The 18048-nt window shown below is 60.9% G+C and overlaps 1 protein-coding gene across 3 annotated transcripts; it reads right to left on the bottom strand.

Annotated features, from left to right (window-relative positions):
* Positions 1 to 1282: 1282 nt before the first annotated feature.
* TMEM9 (transmembrane protein 9) lies at positions 1283 to 15076 on the bottom strand. 3 transcript variants are annotated; one of them, XM_082341741.1, is made up of 6 exons: positions 14987 to 15076; positions 14447 to 14548; positions 13321 to 13412; positions 9609 to 9717; positions 7496 to 7627; positions 1283 to 2203 (listed from the first exon to the last, which is right to left on the bottom strand). In XM_082341741.1, exons 2-6 carry the CDS (start codon positions 14510 to 14512, stop codon positions 2057 to 2059), a joined length of 546 nt encoding a protein of 181 aa, XP_082197867.1. In that variant the 5' UTR covers positions 14513 to 14548; positions 14987 to 15076; the 3' UTR covers positions 1283 to 2056. The 3 variants fall into 3 exon arrangements, with proteins under 3 accessions (XP_082197867.1, XP_082197865.1, XP_082197866.1); XM_082341740.1 differs by lacking the exon at positions 14987 to 15076 and having other exon boundaries at positions 1914 to 2203; positions 14447 to 14868; XM_082341739.1 differs by lacking the exons at positions 7496 to 7627; positions 9609 to 9717; positions 14987 to 15076 and having other exon boundaries at positions 14447 to 14868.
* Positions 15077 to 18048: the final 2972 nt, after the last annotated feature.

Below are 18048 nucleotides of genomic sequence, written 5' to 3'. Positions count from 1 at the left end.
TTGGTTACCGGCTGAGTCCTTAAGACACTGAAGAATCATTCCTAACCTTTTACATTAATTTATTTTCATATACTGGGCTTATTTGTAGTTAACAACAGCTGCCTGCTACAGACCAAATCCTTAAGACTACCCGACAGGTCAGATCACCTGCAGGACTCAACCAAGACGCAGAGAAACAACAGCACTCGAGGTCTCCCCTGGGCAGTGTGGTTCAGAGGAGTATCTGGCAATGTGAGACACCAATTTCTGGATTGATGGTTCTTGATAAGCTGACACACCCGTCTACCCACTGTTGGAAAGCGTCCCCATCGTGGAAGAACTCGCGGCCCACCGAGGCCTCTGAAGCAGCGTGTGGCCTGGCCGGCACCAAGTGTACGCTGGGCGAACTAGGGCGGAGACGCAGCCGGCACTGGGTCCTCTGCGCGGCCACCTGCAGCCCACGTACCTCCCGCTAACCCACCACAAGCCTCACGCTGGCCGGGCACGCTGGCCCAGGACCCGTCAACCCGGCCCCTCCACTGTGTGCCTCGCTCACTTCCAATGCCAACCCCAAGTCTCTGCTCCTCCGGAGCCCCGTCTACACATCACCCGGCCCGTGCCCTTCAGTACCTGTACATGGCTCTGAACTTGGGCACATCTTTGCAAACTGAAATGCCCACCCCACCAAGACCCTGGCTCAGGGCTCCACACGGAGGCTTCTCAACACTTTGACCTGGACAAACCCCATGGGAAGACATTCAATCAGATCCAGCTGGGCCGCCAGGCCCTTGTTTCTGCCTGGGTCCCGGACGCACCCCCGCCACACTTCCGGGACCGATGGATGGATGTGACTCAGCCCCGGTGGCCCCTGGACGCTTCTCCTGGCAGCGCTCTTCCCCTGGCTGCCCCCATCCCTCTCTGTGTACCCGGTGGTTTTCATTTGGGGAAACGTACGGGCTTTTCAGTGAGCGCCACGTACTGTATCTGTAAGATACTGCCATCAGACACTGTTCAGAGTTTCAGGGGACTCTCCCACAAAGGTGAAACACAAATACACTCAGGACAGTTCCCAAGGGCCAGTTCACCCCCTGACCCCTGCAGGGAATGGAGCCTGAAAGGAGCAGCGACCCCGCCCAGGCCCCCCGTGGGCTCCGTCTGCCACAGCCACCTGGACTGTCCGCGCCCCGCCTCTCTGCCTGGACCCCTCAAGGACAATGCTCCTGTCCCCTCTCTGGGTCCACCTGTGAAACACTCTTAGTCCTTGAAGTCTCCTGAGATCCACAAAGTGAGACAAATAAGACAATTTCACGATGCTTCCTTGATTTACAAGTAACAGAAGGATGACATTCCTCTCCATGCACTGGTACAATGAATTCAGGGACAAGTGTCAATCTGAGGACAGGAGCCCAGGCGCTCAGAGCCACCGCTCGGCCTCGGGGTCCTGTGGTCCCACCAATGGCTCAGCAATTGCAGACCGGGGCGGGAGGGGGGGGCATTGCCTGGCTTCCTGAAGTGGGAGCGGGGGCCAGGAGGCAGAGTAAGCAGGCTCCTCGGCTCTGCCTGCACTGATGGGAGAAGAGGAAGGGGAAGGGAAGCTGGAACAGCGTCCAGGTGTGCCCTGAGGACAAGGGTCGGGCTGTGGCATCAGCCTTCCCAGCAGAGCCGTCCCGAGGGCTGGAGCGAGGCCATGCCAGGGCCGAGGAGTCGGGTCGGGAGGAAGCCAGCCGTGCCTTCCTCTCCCACACTCAGTTCCTGATGACCGAGCTCCCAAGATCTGGAGCCGGGAGGGTGGTGAGGAGGGAGCAAGGTGACACGGTCGCTCCAGTCCCGAGGCCCCCAGCCCTCCCCCACTGAAGACCGCCTGAGCAGGCCAACAGACCATGGACCCAGCGCTCTTCCTAGATTATGCAGCTGAGCACATGTCAAAAGAGAGGGAGAAGGAAAAACGCCCCGGGCTTTAAAGGGGAGACCCGGAGGGTGGCACTGAGTGGGGAGAGTGGCCAGCTCCGTCCAGCCCCGGAGGCTGGCAGGCGTGGCCTCCGGCGCTGCCTTGACCGTGACCTGGCGGCACTGCTGCCTAGCTGAGCATCTTGTGCCGGTCGAAGACCGTCTTCCGCTGCTCCTGCACCTGCAGCTTCCACCGCTGCTGCGCTCCCTCCACGCGCTCCAGGACCGTGTTCGCCCGGGGCCCGGAGAAGGTGGCGGCCGCCACGGAGCGAGCGTCCTGTTGTGGGAAGAAGAAGAGGCTTGGCACCGAGAGCCGGGGGGGTCTCAAACGCCTGACATGGAAAACAATGCCAGGAGAGCGACCCCAAAGGCCTCCCCGAGGGCACACCCAGTACAGGGCGCCCGCGGCTGCGGGATGGGCGGGGGCCTGGGAAGCGGGGGCTCTGGTCAGGCCCGGCTGCACCCCAGACTCGCTCCTGACCCTCGAGAGGAGCGCGGAGGGTCAGCACAGAGGACGCGATGACCCTGTCGTTCGAGGAGAGGCACCACGTGCCCCCACGGCTGGTAGCGGGCTGCAGAACTCCTCGGCCCTGCCGGCCACGGCCAGGACAGCAGGGAGACCCCCAGGACCTGCTCTGCCAGAGGCTGGGACCCCAGCTCACTCCCCGAAGGACAGTGTCTGGCAGGATGGAGCTGGGAGCTGACCCTTCGTGCCCCTTCCAGAGCCGCTCCGGCCGCCCTCCCCGCTCTGCCCCCATCCCCTCCCCCCGCCCTCAGAACTGTCGCTGTTGTCAAAGGCAGCATCTTCCCCTAATTACCACTTCTCTGCCTCTGAAGCTCCAGAGCCCATGCATTTCCTGCAGGACCCGAACCTGATCTTTGGGGGGAACTGGAGCCGAGGGCCAGGCACACAGCCCGGGGGATTTCCTCCCCAGCTCTCCCTGCCTCTCATCTCCTGCCACACACCTCTTAAGGGATTAGCACACCTCTCTAAGCCCAGGGCCGCCCAGCAACTGCAACTCTGCTTCTAATGCCCCGAGCTGGCACAGCTTCTGTCGCCATGCAGCTGCCAGGCTGGGGAGGTAGGGGCGGGGGATGGGGGCGAGGGGAGGGGAGGCAGTGCGCCGGCGGCAGGTGGTGAGGCTGGCAGGTCGTCACTGCCGCCCGGAGCTCTGCCCAGGGTGAGTTAGAGTCGGACGCTGCCCCCCGGGAGCCCTCAGCCCGGGAGCCCACTGCCCGGGACCCCGAGGAAGCCTGCTCTGCCAGGCTGGATGAGGACCACGGCAGCACCTCAGGGGCAGGTGCCGGAGCATCAGAGTCGAAGCCAGGACCCTGGGTTCTACAGCTGGGCCCTGGGGGGCCACCTTCTCCCGGCCTCGGCCACTTAGCAGCTGTGTGTCCCTGACAAGCCACTTGATTTCCCCAAGCTTCAACTTAGTAAAGCCGGTCTTCTTAGGCTTCTCTGCCTATACCGTCAACAGGAATTACATTCACTTGATGACCCAGTGCGGAAACACACGCACACAGCTTCACACAACGCTCAGCATGACGCCCTCTGACGTCCTCTGCCCTGCTCCATCTCCCTGTTTTCAGTGCTGGTCACGACTCAGGACCTCGTGGGTGACGCCCCACACCGACACACCCGGTTTATGGCCAGGAGCGGGGTACGGCAAGGTTGCACACAGTATAACACGTGTAAAGTCCTCGGCACACTGTTGTCAGAGTTGGAGCCCGCGGGGTGTTCAGTTTCCTTCCTCCCCAGCAGTTCACGGTGGGAAGACGACTGTGGAATCAAACCTGGCTTTGCACCTGGGCTCTGACCCTGGAGCACGACCCTGGGTGACACCCTGTCCTCTGAACCTGCTTCCCACCCACGGATGGAGCCTGCAGGAGCGTCTTCGCAGGGACAGTAGGCGCACAGCGTTTAGCGGTGCCTGGCATATCACAAGCGCTCAATTCACAGCAACTGTCAGTGTGAGACCCACTCCCGGAGCCCCCAGGCAGGAGGGGGGACCTGCCCTTGAAAGTTCACCAGTGTCACTACTTTTCAGATCGTCCCTTCCCGGTTCAGGACCAGCCTCTGAGTGGCCGTCTAGGTGAGGGGACACTGGAGACCCCCGTGGAAAGCTGTTGGCCCCCCAGGACCGAGCTACCCCGGCTCCGGGGCTACTGGGACTTCTCTCCCCGCCGGCCTGCCCACACTCTCATCCTCCTGGGAGCCTGGGGGCAGGCCTGGCGGGGCGGAAAAGCGCCACCTGCCCCCTCCTTGCACCCTTCCTGGCCCCGGCTGCTCTCCTGTCCCGTCGGGAGAGTGTCTGGAGGGAAAGCAGAGGGAGCCAAGAGCAGCGCATTAAGGAACAGCTGAAATTCACCACAGTACCACATTTTTCCTTCATGTAAAGTCTTGACAAACAGGTCCTAAGACAGGAAAGCTGCAGCTGAGAGGCTCTGCACTTCCACCGCTAATAGTCTGATTAATGGGTATTAGAGACGCCACGTCTGTCCTAGAAACGCTCCGAGCGGGGCCTGGTCCTCACCGGCTCTGCCGTAGGAGAGATGCTACCACTTCCAACCCTCTTACCCCCCAGGCTGGGCCTCTGGGCAGTGAGGGCAGGAGGGGGAGCCCCGCCGACCAGGAGGAAGGCGCCTGCTGCCGACGGGGCTGGACGGGCCTGAGGGTGAACGTCCCTGGGTGCCGGGCGCTCCCTTGGCGCTGCGCCTGGATTATTCCCAGGCTCACGAGACTGGCTTACGGGCTGTGTGATTCTCATCTGCGGCTCTGCAGCCCAAGGTCACAAAGGACTTGGACCCGTGTCTCCCGAGCCCCACATTCAAGCCCTCTGGGCTGGCTGAACCGTGCGCGCCTGGCCTGGCCTCCCTGCCCCCGGCCTCTGGCCTTGCTCTGCCCCGTGACGGCCTGCAGCCAGGCCCTGCCCTGCCACCCCTCGGCCTTCCTGCCAGCTTCAGGTCAGGGCCCCGGTGAAAGGTCTTGCTCTCAAGGCTGCACAAACACTTGTAAAGCCGCACACTCGGCATCACAGCAACCACACTGAGACAGGAGCTCAGACTCGGAAAACTAACCAAAGGGTTACACACCAGGACAGCGAGTGGAGAGCTGGGACTCCAGCCCAGGATCACAATCCCAATGCCACGCTCCTAACGGCTGGGCCACGAGGTCCTGACGGCCGTTCTAGAGACGTCCGCCGGCCCTGCCCTTCCTCGTCCCCCTTCCTGCTCTGGGCTCAGGGGGACGAGGGCCCTGTCCCTCTTGGGATCCTCGCCACCCTGGGAAGGGAGGGGCCGTGCAGCAGCCCGGGGTCCCCAGCTGCCATCACTCCTGCACACCCCTCTCTCCCCCCAACTCCCGCCCAGTGGGCTGTGGTCTCGGGGGACCCTGCAGAGCTGAGGCCCACGAAGTGAGGCCCAGAGACACCCACAGCCTCGCAGGAACCCTTCCTTCTCTCTCTTCAAAGGGGGCCAAACCTACACATCTAGCACAGCTCTGTTTGCCGTTTCTGCCCCAGCAAAAAGGCTGGCTTCCTCCTTTCAAAGGGCGTCTGAGCCGGGGGATTAGTCCTGATGCTGCTGGAATCAGGAAAGGCAGCGCCCCGCACCGGGGGCCCACCGGGCCGGCCGGCACCTTCAGAGGGAGCGGGGCTTTCATCTCCTCAGCGCTGTGGGCCAAGCCCCCTTCCTCTCTGTCCTCGAGCCCCAGGGCAGGAGCTCCCAGCTACAGGAATGGGGGGACGAAGCCAAAGGGCCCCCATCCTGGGGTGCGATCGACCCCCCGACTCCTGCGGTGTGGAGGGGAGACTTCTCAAGGTCACTGAGTTGCACAGGCCTAGAGCCTGACTTTCTTCCTCTTGGGGTGAAAGCTAAGTTCCCCGCCCCGGGGGGACCCCATCCTTCTTAAGCTCTTCAGAGCACTTCCAGAGATCCAGCTCACCCACGCAGGGCCTCCTCCCCTTGCCGGCCCCAGGCCCGGGCGCCACTGCGGTCTCCGCTCCACTCAGCTCCAGCGGCCCCAGCACTTAAGCAGCCCCTCCCCACCACGGAAGAGCCCCGTGCCAGGAAGCCTTCCCACACTAACACCGAGGAAAAGTCAGCCCCCGGCCTCCCCCGCCCCTCTCCTGACATCCTTCTATCCCGCACCCCTGGCTGGGGGCTCTGCCCCGGGCTCGGACCCTGACGGTGGGCCCAAGGTCTGTGTGTCTGTCTGCACGGGGCACCTGCAGGACCTGAGTACAGCGGGAGCAAGAGACACAGGGACGGGATGAGCTGGGGGGCCAAGGATGGGGTCCATAAAGAACCGTGCGGCTTGCCCTCCTATGGGGCTCCGCAGCCAGGTGGCACACATGCTGGGGGCGCCGCGGGGGGAGGCCGCAGAGCCGTGTAATCATGGCCCATCTCTCAGCCGCTCCCCAGCCAGGACTGCCATTACCGCACGCATCCCCTAATCCCGGGGTACTCACCCGCGCCGCTCTGCCCCCAGCAGAGCTGCTATTACCGCGCATTAATAACCAGGTAGGCGCGCGAGATTTCCTCCTGGACAAAGGCCACCCAACTGCCGGCCCCCCGCCTCCCAGCCCCAGCTCCACCGGCCGGGCGCGTGTCAGCAGGAGGCTGGGGGCGCCCACCCCGGAGGGGCCGTGGGGTCCAGGGACGGGCCAGGCCCCGTCCCTCCCTGGCGTGTGCAGGCCTGCCCCGTGCGGCCGGGCAGCTTCGCGCTGAGGTCTGAGCCCCAGCCCCTCTTCTTGGTGGGACCCTGCCCTTCCCAGCTCCACCCGCCGCGTGCGATGCTCTCAAGGGCGACGGCCCGCCGGCGGCGCAGCCTAAGCCTGGTGCTCCGGCGACCACTCACCCCTTCACCCCGCTCACCTGTGTCTCTGCAGGAAGAGTCCCTCTTACACGTGTTAGCCTCCCGGCTGTGGTCCCTCCACCCCGGCTTTACGTAAACCAGGGTGAGGCCAAGCGCTCCGCACCTGTGTGCAGCTGGTCCCCAGGGAAGCAAGCGTCCTGAGCCCCAGCTGCCTGCAGATGCCACCCTCTGGGGCACCCCTCCTCCCTCACTGCTGTCTCGGGCACACATGGCAGCTGTGCAGGCCCGAGGGGGCGAGCTCGAGGGGCACAGGCCGGGAGCCCCCGACACCGTCACAGCTCTGTGCGCGGCACACACCACGTCTCACTCCCACAGAGCTGTCTGCGCCTCCTGTGTCCCACCCGGGGCTCCCCTGCCTCTCCGGGTACGCTCTCCAGGTCCACTGTCAGCCCGACACCAAGGTCCGGGCACCCACACGCGGCTGCCTGGCGGGCTCACTGCCCCTCTGCCAGGAACGCGGTGGGACAAGGAGGCTCCCCGGCCCGTGCACTGACGCTGCCTGGTGCCACATCCGGGAAAACTCGAGGCTGCCCCCGCCGAGGAAACACTGCAGTCCGGGTGACGCGCAGGACACCGAACGGGAGAAGAGGCGACCAGAGCACTGGGGGAGGGGAAGACAGCCGCCACCTAGGCCCCAGGGACGCTGCGTGCGGCGGAGGGACCGGCGGGGCCGCGCTCAGAGCCCGGTACCTCGTTCTCCTCCTCGTTGTGCAGCCGCTCGGTGTAGGCATCCGGCTTTCGGATCAGAGGGTCCACCAGCATCAGGAAGGCCATGTAGAGCAGGAGGGCGCCCACCACCGACAGGTAGATGACGATGATGACCTGCGAGCGGAAGAGAGCCAGCTCGCCCTGTGGACGGCCACCTGCCGCTCCTCTCCCTTGCAGTCTGTCTCCACCGGGCAGCGCGGCCTCAAGTGCTGCCTGCAGACGGGCCAGGAGACCGCGGGCGCGGAGAACGACCCACTCCACCTTTACTGACTGTGCCCTCGGTGGTCGGGACCCCACGAGAACCACCAGTTCTCTGGCAGCACAAAGATGACAGATGAGACGCCCCCAGGAGTGGAGAGCGGGGAGGGGAATCTGCCCGGCCAGAAGGGGGCGGGGGGAGCGCCCGTCAGAGAGGGAAGAACCGAGCCCTGCTGAGGGCAGCACAGGGTGACGGGGTGGGAGCTTCAGTCCCAAGAGGGCGAGTCACCGTCAGGGGACAGAGGGGACAGGCAGGCGGCCACAGCCCCTCCCTGTCAGTCACAGCAGAAGGTGAGGCTGGGGCAGAAAGACAACTTCCAGAATCTCTTACATGCCTGGAGAGCCTCCCAAGCTGCAGTCATTTTTGTTTTACAGAAAAGATTCAAGGAAGCTAATGAGATGTTTCCCAGTGTGGGTACTCCCGGCACCTTAGGCAGGACCCCCCAGGACGCTGCCCTCCACGGTCAGTAACACACCGCAGCTACGGGGCCACAGTCCATCTCCAGATGTCCCCCAGGGGCTGACACTCCCCTGATGCAGACCCCCAAGGCCACACCACCACCCTCAGTCCCAAGAATACTAAGTGGTGGATGTGCCTTGAACCCGGATTTGCTGACCACAACTCCTATGCCTTTTCTCTCCCTTAACCACCATGCGTCACTGCTGACCCTAGCCCCGCGTCTCGCTGCGATGGGAGCCGAGCTTGATCCACAGCCAAGTCCAGCTGGACCACGCCCCTCCCTGACCAGGGCATCTTTAGACAGGGTAAAGGATCAGAACTCTTGCCTGTACCCCAGGAAACGGGGGGGCGGGATAGGGCTGACTCTCTAACAGGCTGAAGCTGGAGGGGGGTCTCTCTGGTCTCTTAGCAAGGACTAGAGAGAAACTGGGGGATTAGGAAGTGTATCTGATGAGGTCCCCACGTCAGGAAGTCCCTTCCAATCTAAGGTCTTGGGGACCTGGTCCCCCAAGCGTGGGGCCAGGGGATAAGCTCAGAGGGGAAGGGGTGATGGTAGGGAGGGCGGACAGGCAACCGCTTCCACCTCAGAGGCGAGAGGATGAGCACCATGGGCCAGGCAGGGAGGACAGCGCGGAGGACCACCTCCCCTCCAAAAGAGCCTCAAAATGGAAGCCCGATGGCAGGCTCAGGGCTGTTGCCAAATTCCTGCGGGTTCTTTCCTGATGCTATTTCCAGACCCTTCACCAGACACGCAGAAATAAGCTTAAAAGCTGGACCAGGAGGAGCTTATGTTGGAAATCGGCAAGCATGGCCAGGCTCGCCCTGGTTGGGGTGTGGTGGGGAGTCTGCCTGGAGGGGACCAGGGACCAGGCCTCTCCATGTCCTCACTGTGTGTTGGTGGCCATTCCACCACCTCCCCTGAATTCACTGATGCCCACGAGAACGGGGTTCAGGGGACGCAAGGGGGGCGTCTGACGCCCATCCTGCCAGGCCCGCAGCTCTGGTGTCGCTCTGGAAGCTTAACCAGACTGGAGGCTCCGGGGGGCGGGCTACCTCCTTTCCAGCATCCCTTACGGTGCCCGGGACACAGCGGGAGCCCCGAAAACGTCTACTGAACAAATGGAAAGCGAGAAGGTAGGGGAAGATGGGAAGCATCGGGGAAGGGGTCTCCAGCCCCCCTCCCAGGTCCCCCCTGCGAGTGTGATGGCGTCAGAGGGGAGAGCGGCTCCAAGGGGGGTGGGAAGGGGGTCCCTGTGCTGTGACCTGGCCAGCCTGGGGGCCAGCCCCCCAGCCCCGAGGAACGCTGCAGAAGGAAACAGGACGGAGGCGGAGGGCGGGGCGGGGCCGGGCGAGGGGGCGGGGCGGGCCGCCGGGCACCTTGATGGTGGTGGTGCTCCGCTCCTCGTACTTGCACTCGCACAGCAGGCAGTAGGCCTCCACGTCGTGGCCAGGCACCGGCATGGGCTCCACCACGTGCAGGCAGTTGCTGCAACAGACAGAGGGCTGTGGGGGAAGCCGGGGGGCCCCCCAGGGAGGGGAGGGTCTCTGAAGGGTCAGGCCGGCGGGACCCCTTTCCCAACCCACAGCCTCACGAGGCCCTTGCCCTCCGCGCCTCACCAGGTGGGTGTCCCAGCGGCACAGGCTCCACCCCACCCCACCCCAGTCCCTCGGGTCCAGGGTCTGTCCCCGTGGCAGGCAGCGCCTCCGCCAGCCCTCCTCTGACCCACGAATCCACCACAAGCCAGTGACTCTGCCTTCTTCAACATCTCTGAACCCCACTTCCCTATCCCCTCCCACTGCTGTGTCTCAGCCGGGCCCTGCCCCCAGGAGCCTGGCGCCCTGGGCCTGAGCCTTCTCTGGGAGCTGCGCCTCTGGGAGCTGCAGGGGTGGCGCCAGATGACCCTCCAGGCCCTTCCAGCTCTGGCCCGGGCTGTCCCAGGGGCCCTCAGGCTCAGGCGGGGATTCTGGCAGAGGCGCCAACAGTGTGGGCTGGCATGTCCTCCACAAGCCTCTGTTCCCCCTAAAAGTCCGTATGTGGAGGGTGTGATTTCACCTGAACCTCTGATGAGCCCACTTCCAGCGCTGGGCACGTGGCTCCCTGCTCTAACTCAGCCCCTGCCCGGGGAGGGGCCGCCGGACAGGGCCAGGTCCACACGCAGCACTGGGTCATCACTCCTGGGACCTCCCCTCTCCCGGGGCCTCTACCAGCCTCCGAGGCCCAGATTTCTCCCTGGGTCTGGAAGGTCACTCTGGTGCACCAGTGGGACGTGTGGGTTCCCCACAGGGATGTGTTCTCTCCCCAGAGAATCAGTGAAACCGTGACATGTCCCTTTTTGGGGATCAGTGATAGCGCCTTAGGGGAGAGGGTTACGGAAGGGCAAGCTGGTTTAAGTCTCTGCCGTCTGCAGGTGACGTGGGTCACTTCTCTGGGCCTCGGTGTCCTCATGGACACAACAGAGGCTGAACTTGATCAGCGTCCTTCAAAACGTGCTCCCTGGGGCACGCCAGGACCCTCTGTGCCGGAGGGTGGGAGGGAGGGGCCGTGCACGCTCCCGCTCAGCCGGGCCAGTCCTGACTTTGTTTTACACAATGTGTTTCCAAAACAGATTTGTTTGAAGCCTGTATTTTTAGCAGTGTGAGAGACACTGCACTAGCCAGCTCTGGGACTGCCTCTACAGTGTACTCCTCGGGGAGCTCCACCATCAGGGCGAAGGTGTCGGGGTTTCTGCCCCTCACAGGCACGAGGACCCCCAGCACGAGATGGCAGAGCGCCTGCCACACGGGAACGTGGCCTGTGCGGCTCAGACACCCTGGCTTCAGCCCCCTCAACCAGGGGGAGGCCCAGGTGTCCTCCTCGCAGTGGAGGGACCATGCGGAAGGGGCCGGAGGACACACCTGGTCTCCTCTGGCCGCGGCCTGAGGTCTAGGATCACAGCGTCAGGCCCCACCCCTCCCCTAAGGGGCTCCAGGCGGCCTGTGACGCCTCCCCTCCCTGACAGGCCAGGGTCGCTGGGTCCCAGAACCCCGGGGACTTGCGTCCCAGCCTCAGGTTCCACCCGCCAGCCTTGGTGGAACTGTTCCTCAGGCAGCCCCCTAATGCTGACTGCCCAGGGGAAGGAGATAAACCACAGCCTGAGAGGTCCAGGTAGGACTCCGTCCTCCGTGGCATCCACGCTTGGCTTGGGGCCTTACTGTGGCCCCAGCGCAGAGACAGTGCTGGTACAATGTGGTGGTGCCTGAGGGATGTAGCCTCATTGCCTGGTGTCGGGCTGAGACAGTCTAGCCGTTTATTCCTGACGCTATTTGAACTGTAACCACGAGATACAAAGAGGTCACAGGGGCTTCCCCAGGACTCCAGGTCCTGGGGCTGTGTAACTCCATCATGACGGGCAAAGACAGAAGGAAACATGGGCTTCCCTCTTGGACTGTGGCGTAAGTCGGATGACGGTCACCTTCGTGGCCTCTAGGAAGGCATAACAATATACATCACTAATACTACCAGCCGACATTTATACGGCCTCACCACGTGCTGGGAATTGTTCTAAGTGCTATACTTACTTGTACATGCGTTGCACAAGTGTGCGCTCGCACACGTGCACACACACACACACTCTTATTTAATACTCAAAATACTGCCACCGCTTTACAGATGAGGAAACTGAATACACTGGGGATTAAGCAACTTGCTTCACAATGAACAAGGAGCAAAGCTAGATTGGAAGGCAGGCAGGGTCGATCCAGAGTCTGCATCTAACCAGACTGGTTCTCAGAAAATCACACACTCAGAGCTGCACAGGTTCAAAATCCCCAAATGCTGCTCTGGACCAACCGCATCACGATCACTTATTTAAGAAAAAGTTTCTGCTGTGCCCCACCCCCCATATTCACTGAATCAAAATCTTGGGGGTGGGGTGGTATCTAACGTACAGCGTGGTGACTATCATTAACGACACTGTATTATATACACTTGAAGTTGCTAAGAGAGTAGATCTTAAATGTTCCACCGCACCCACACCTGCACGGTTACCCTGTGAGGCGATGGAGGTGTTGTCTAACCTTGTTCCACAATAGATACATGTATCAAATCACGTAACCTTATACAACGTCACATGTCTGATTCATCTCAATAAAGCTGGGAAAAACAACAACAAAAAAGAACCCAAAAATCATGGCGGAGGGGGTGCTGGGACTCTGTATCTTCTCAAAGCCCACCTGGTGATCCTGATACCTGACCAAGTAGAGGCCACGCTGACCTGGGCTCCCCCGTGTGGCGTAACCGCTCCACGGGGACCTGATGCAGGCATCACCGCACCTGCGCTCAGGGCCCTCCGGGACGAGAAGCCCCTGCTCCTGAAACGGCCTGCACGAGAAACGCCTCAACTCACACCTCAATCTGGCTCCCTGGAGCTCTCCCCGCTGGCCCCAGCCCTACACCCAAGCCACACGGTGCGCCTCAGAGCACGCCAGCCCTCTCCTGCCCTCTCAGCTGCGCGTGTCCCCAAGTCCTCTCCTTAAACCGTTCTTTCCAGGAGAGCATGTTGAAACTTGCCTTCAACAAGCTGATGTCCTTTCTCTGAATGACTTTTTGATTATTTCTCTTTTTTGAAGTGAGGCATCCAGAAATGAATTCAAGACTCCAGGAGTATAATGTAAATTCTCTTTGGGCCTCAATCTCTGCAACTATAAAATGGGAACACAACCCATCCCACTGCCTTCCAAGGTGGTTAGACACTGGCATCAAGTGACGCGTGTAACAGAGCTTCGCCAAGAGCATGCAAGTAGGCGAAAGATCCCACGGTATGTGGCTCTAATACTTATCTCTCCCAGCTTCTCTGTTACCATTTTGCAGATATGAACAAACACCCAAATCAAAGCAAATCAAAATAACAAAATCCACTCCTCTGACCAGGAACCCCTCAGCTGGAATTAAAGACATGTGGACCCTATTTCTAATCGGTTGTGTGACCAGGGACAAAATATTCCTTTGTAAGGTTCTCCATAGAAATGGGAGAGCAAGCTTATCTTCCAGGGGTCCATGAACCCCAGTCAACACCCACAACCTCAAGGGCCAGCCTGGGCAATGCCTTACCAGTCCTTCTGTGACACATTCTGGTTGTAAATGTGTCCACTGATGTTTCTATATGGTGGACAGATGCATTTGCACCGGATATCTTCAGAACTCTGCAAGAGAAAGCACAAATCAGGTGGGCAGGGCCCCTGGGTTCAAATTCTAGCAAGACTCTCAACTTTCAGTTCCGTTCCATAAGGTGACCATATGAATGCTCTCGACCTTCCCCCAGGCCCAAGTTCAGCAGGAACGACTTCTGCAGGAAGGATGCTACATCACACGGTCCTCAAGAAACTGTCTGGGGGCGCGAATGATACCCACGGAAGGCTGCCCAGGGCTGCCACTCCCAGGTAGGGGGCTTGGGGGAGGGGCAAGCAAGGTGGCAAGGCCCAGAGCAAGGTGCTCTGGGCCTCACACCTGTGTGTGTACCCGGGTCCAGCAGTCTTGGCGGCTGGCCTCTTCCCCCAAGCCCACCTCCAACTTCCTAGGTTAGGATCAGGGAAGGAAAAGGCTGGGGTGAACCAGAAAAAGTGGACGTTTCCATGGAAACACTCAAGCAACCCCTCTGCAAGTTCTCCCTCCCTGGAATGGGTCAGAGACAACAACACAAAATTTTCATTCGAATTAGCATTCCTAGGAGGAAGTGGAAACAAACCCTGAGACTCAGTCTGATTCAAAGCCTCAGTGATCTTCATAATCTCAAATTCCCAAACCCAGCTCCAGGCCATTACCCCTAAGGAATGGAAGTCACCTCGAGTGCCAGCTCGAGTCCCAGCTCGGGGGTGGGTCCCCTCCATCCAGCAACCCGCATCTGTGCAGACTTCACACTCCTCACATTACGCCCACTCCTTAGGCTACTGGAAGCTCCGACTAGGGCAGAAGGCACCCAGGAGCAAAGGAAGAAGGTACTGAGAACTTAAGACAACTTCCCCAAACACAGAACCCTGACTGGAATTCCACCTCTGGCGTGCCAGATCCAGACGCGTGCCCCGCAGACCCCCCCTCTCCTGGAGGCCTGCAGCCTAGGGCCGAGAGAACATGCCCCGGCACGACGGCCCGAAGGGGAGTGAGGGGCCGGGCTGGAGCAGTAGCCCCCCCCCCCGGGATGCCGAGGCGCAGGCAGGGTGGTCGTGCACGGGAGCTGCACCTTGTTGGCTTGGGCTGGGGGCACCAGCAGACTTCCGACCACGGCCACCAAACACAGGAGCTTCATGCTTCTCAGACTTTCGGGGCCGGCAAGACCGCCCACCTGGAAGAGAAATACTGAGGCGGAGAAGGGGCGGGCGGCCACGCAGCACCCTCGGCCCCGGAGCGAACCGCCCTGCTCGGGCACGGGAAGTGGGTGGGAGCTGGGCCCGGGGTTCTGGGCCTTCCAAGCCCGGTCCGCGAAGGCGCTTCCCTCTCCCCCAGGCCTCGACTTCCACAGCCAAACTGGCGCGCCGGGCCGCGGGGCCTCCTGGGCGGGGCCACGGGCCTCGGGTCCGCCGGACAAGGCCGGCCAGCGACCCCCATCTCGCGTTCCTCCGCCCTCCCTCATCACCGCCCGCAGCTCCTCCCGCTCGGGCCGAGAAGAACTTGGGGCGCGGAGTCTGGGAGCCCCAACCCCACGGCCGCCGCGACACCCGGACCCCAGGGCCCTCGCGACCCCCGCGACCCCCGCACCCTCCCCCAACGCACGTCTGCTAACCTGCGAACCCCGCCTCGGCAACAAGGGACGCGGCCGGCCCCGCCCCTCCAGCTTCTATTGGCTGCGGGGGATGTCGCCGAGGCAACAAGGCCCGCCTCCGCCTGGGCGCCGGGGCTCCGCGCAAGGGAGAGGGAGACATTTCTCAACCCGACCAAACAGGAAAAGGGAGCGTCTGCAAGCGAACGAGAAGCTGGGAAGGTGTGGCCTCCTTGCAGCCGCAGAATTCCACCTCCGAGCTCGCTCCTCCCCGTGTTCAAAACCCAGGGTTTCGGAGGGGGCCTAAGCTGTTCAGTCTTGCCGTTTTATAGAGAAAGCACTTGATAAACAATAAGCTGGTAACAACAATAACGATAAAAGCAGATTCAAGGGCTCTGTCCTCATCCACAATTTGGAGATGTTATCTGAGTCGCATCTTTGCTGCAGAGGGCGGCCCCACCTCTCCTCCCCCTCCCCGCCAGGAGGAGGAACCCTGGCGGCGAGGGGCGGGCTGGGCCCCTGAAGGGTGCGCCCCGCAGCTCCCAGCCTGGTCCCCTGGTGCTGGTTCTGGACCCGGCAGATGGGGGCAGGATGTGCGGGGGGCGGGGGAGGTCCGGGCCGCTGAGGGGCAGGGGTGAACTCGGTCCCGCTGCAAAGGAAAGAGAGAGGAGTCGTCCGAGTCTAGGGCACCGACCCTGGTGAAGACACCTGGGCTTTGGTCCCGCTCTGCAGTGGTGTTACCTGGAAGACACCTCCCCTCTCCCGCCTGTGCTTCCTTGCCTGAAATGAGTTGGTTGTATGCAAAGACCCTTCAGTCGATATTTTGGGATTCCGGGGCGGGGGGGTGGGGGGTGGGGGGTGGGGCTTGATGTGGCCCGCCCCCCCATGCAGGTACTGTGGATTGTGGTGGGCGCTTCCTGTGGGGATCTCTGGGTTTGTGTTGGTCCCTCCTACTGATATGTGTCCCTCCCTGTATCCCCTCCACCTGCAGGGTCCCTGTTTGCTGAATTGGGTAGATTTAAAATCCGCCAGCCAGAGGACCGGCAGGAGGCACCACAGTGGCACACAGAGCTCGTGGGCTTTGACCCTAGGCCAACCAGGGCACCAATCCTGGTTCCTCTCGTACTAGTCGTGAGAATTGGGGTGGTTGGCTTATCCTTTAGAGAGCCTCGGTTTCCACATCCATAAAATGGGGATAATATGACCTACTTTCAGGATATAACGAGTCTATATGTGCAAAGCACCTGGAACAGTGGGGGCTCTGTCAATGGAGACCGTAGCTCATTCTGGAGGTCAGAGTGGCTGCTTTGGGGAGCAGGCTGGGACAGAGAGAGGATGCCTGTCACGTGGGGGCAGAAGGGACAGTTCAGGCACTGGAAAAACACCCTCCCTCCCCCCCATACACCTCCTATGTGGTGGTGGAGACCTTCTTGGGGACAAAAGCAGAGGGCTGAGTCTCAGTCACCTCCAGCGCATGGTCCTCTGACACCCGACACTAAAGGTACCCAGTGCTGGTCTCACCATCTTCACCACAAAATGGAAGCGAGGCCTCCCAGCTTCCTCTGTGCACCAGCATCCTGCACTTCTCAGGAATGCAAGGATGTGTGTATCAAATGATCTTTGACTCTGTTCTCTCCTGTCTGCACCTCGAGTCTATGCCAGCGACCCTAAGGGACAGCCATCATTGCCCCGCTGGCATACTGCACTCTGTCCTCCTGCTTCCATCCTGTCTTCCATCCAATCCTGTTTTCAGCACCTCGCTCACGGCTCTGTAATCCCTGCGAGCACCCTATCGCATCAACTCGAGACCCCTCCACCTGGTGTCCGAGCCCTGGCCCTCCCATCTCAGCTCTGGTTACCCCCCGCCAGCTGTCTCCCACATTTGGCTTTGCTCATACCAGTCCTCTTGGCAGGATGACATCGCCCCCTCAGCCTGCATCTCTCTCAGACCTCTGCCCCAAGCGCTTCTCTTCCAGAAACTTTTCCCAGGTAGCCCTACCTGACCCAGTGCGCCTCGTTCCCGCACGTCCACCGTGGGCCCTGCGTTTAAGAGCCAGGCCATTGAGAGGAGTCTGAACCTCTTTATTCAATCCAATTCCACAAGCGTGTGCCAAATACTGTCCAGATGCCCCAGGGGACACACAGACAAGCCACATGTGAACCCTGCTTTCAAGACGTGTCTTGTAGAGAATGTAGCCAGAATGTAATTTAATATAGTTAAATTCTACAGAAGAGTTTCTGCACTAAAATGTTTTTGGAACACTATGCGCCCGGCACTGTGCTAGTTGCTAGGATATATCAGTGGACAAGAGAGACCCTGTCCCTGCTGTCATGGTACTTGACATTTATTGCAGGAAAATGACAAATCAACAAGCCGTTACAATCCAGGGTGCTGGAAGCTGTGGAGAGGAAGACCTACAGAGGCCCATGGGCCAAGTCAGTCCGGAAGGTGGAGAGGATGTTTTGAAGGTCACGGGGGCTACCGGAGCTGGGCCAGTGTGGGGCAGAATAATGCCCCCCCCAGATGTTCATATCCTAATTCTGGATCCTGTGAATATGTCACCTTACGTGGCAGAAAGGACTTTGCAGATATGATTAGGTGAAAGCCCTCGGGATGGCGAGAGGACCCTGGATTATCTAGGTGCGCCCAGTCTAATCAGGTGAGTCTTTAAAAGAGGAGACGCTTTTCTGGTTGTGGTCAGAGAAAGATGTGAGGACAGCAGCGGGGTCAGAGACATTGAAGGTGGAGGAAGGGGCCACAAGTCAAGGAATGTGGTGTCCTCTAGAAGCTGGAAAAGGCCAGGAAGCAGACTCCTCTGGAGGTTGCAGAAGGAACCAGCCCTGCTGACACCTTGACTTGAGTTCAGTGACACCTGGGTCGGACTTCTGACCTACAGAAATGGGATATCATAAGCGTGTTTTCCGGGGTTTTTTTAGCCGTGCCACGCGGCATGCAGGATCTTAGTTCCCCGATGAGGGATTGAACCCGTGCCCCCTGCGGTGGAAGCACGGAGTCTTAACCACTGGACCGCCAGGAAAGTCCCAAGTATGTGCTGTTTTAAGCCACTAAATTCACGGTAATTAAC

This window comes from Balaenoptera borealis (assembly GCF_965194805.1).
Source record: "Balaenoptera borealis genome assembly, chromosome: 1".
Taxonomy (NCBI): domain Eukaryota; kingdom Metazoa; phylum Chordata; class Mammalia; order Artiodactyla; family Balaenopteridae; genus Balaenoptera; species Balaenoptera borealis.
The sequence above is the reverse complement of the archived record's forward strand: the minus strand, read 5'-3'. Positions and strand labels throughout refer to the sequence as shown.

Coding starts and splice junctions, on each gene's coding strand:
- TMEM9 (XM_082341739.1), bottom strand. CDS start 14,836: ATGAGGGAGGGCGGAGGAACGCGAGATGGGGGTCGCTGGCCGGCCTTG. Junction 13,413..14,446: donor CCCCAGCCCAAGCCAACAAG/GTGCAGCTCCCG, acceptor TTTCTCTTGCAG/AGTTCTGAAGATATCCGGTG. Junction 2,204..13,320: donor AATGTGTCACAGAAGGACTG/GTAAGGCATTGC, acceptor TTCCCACAACAG/GACGCTCGCTCCGTGGCGGC.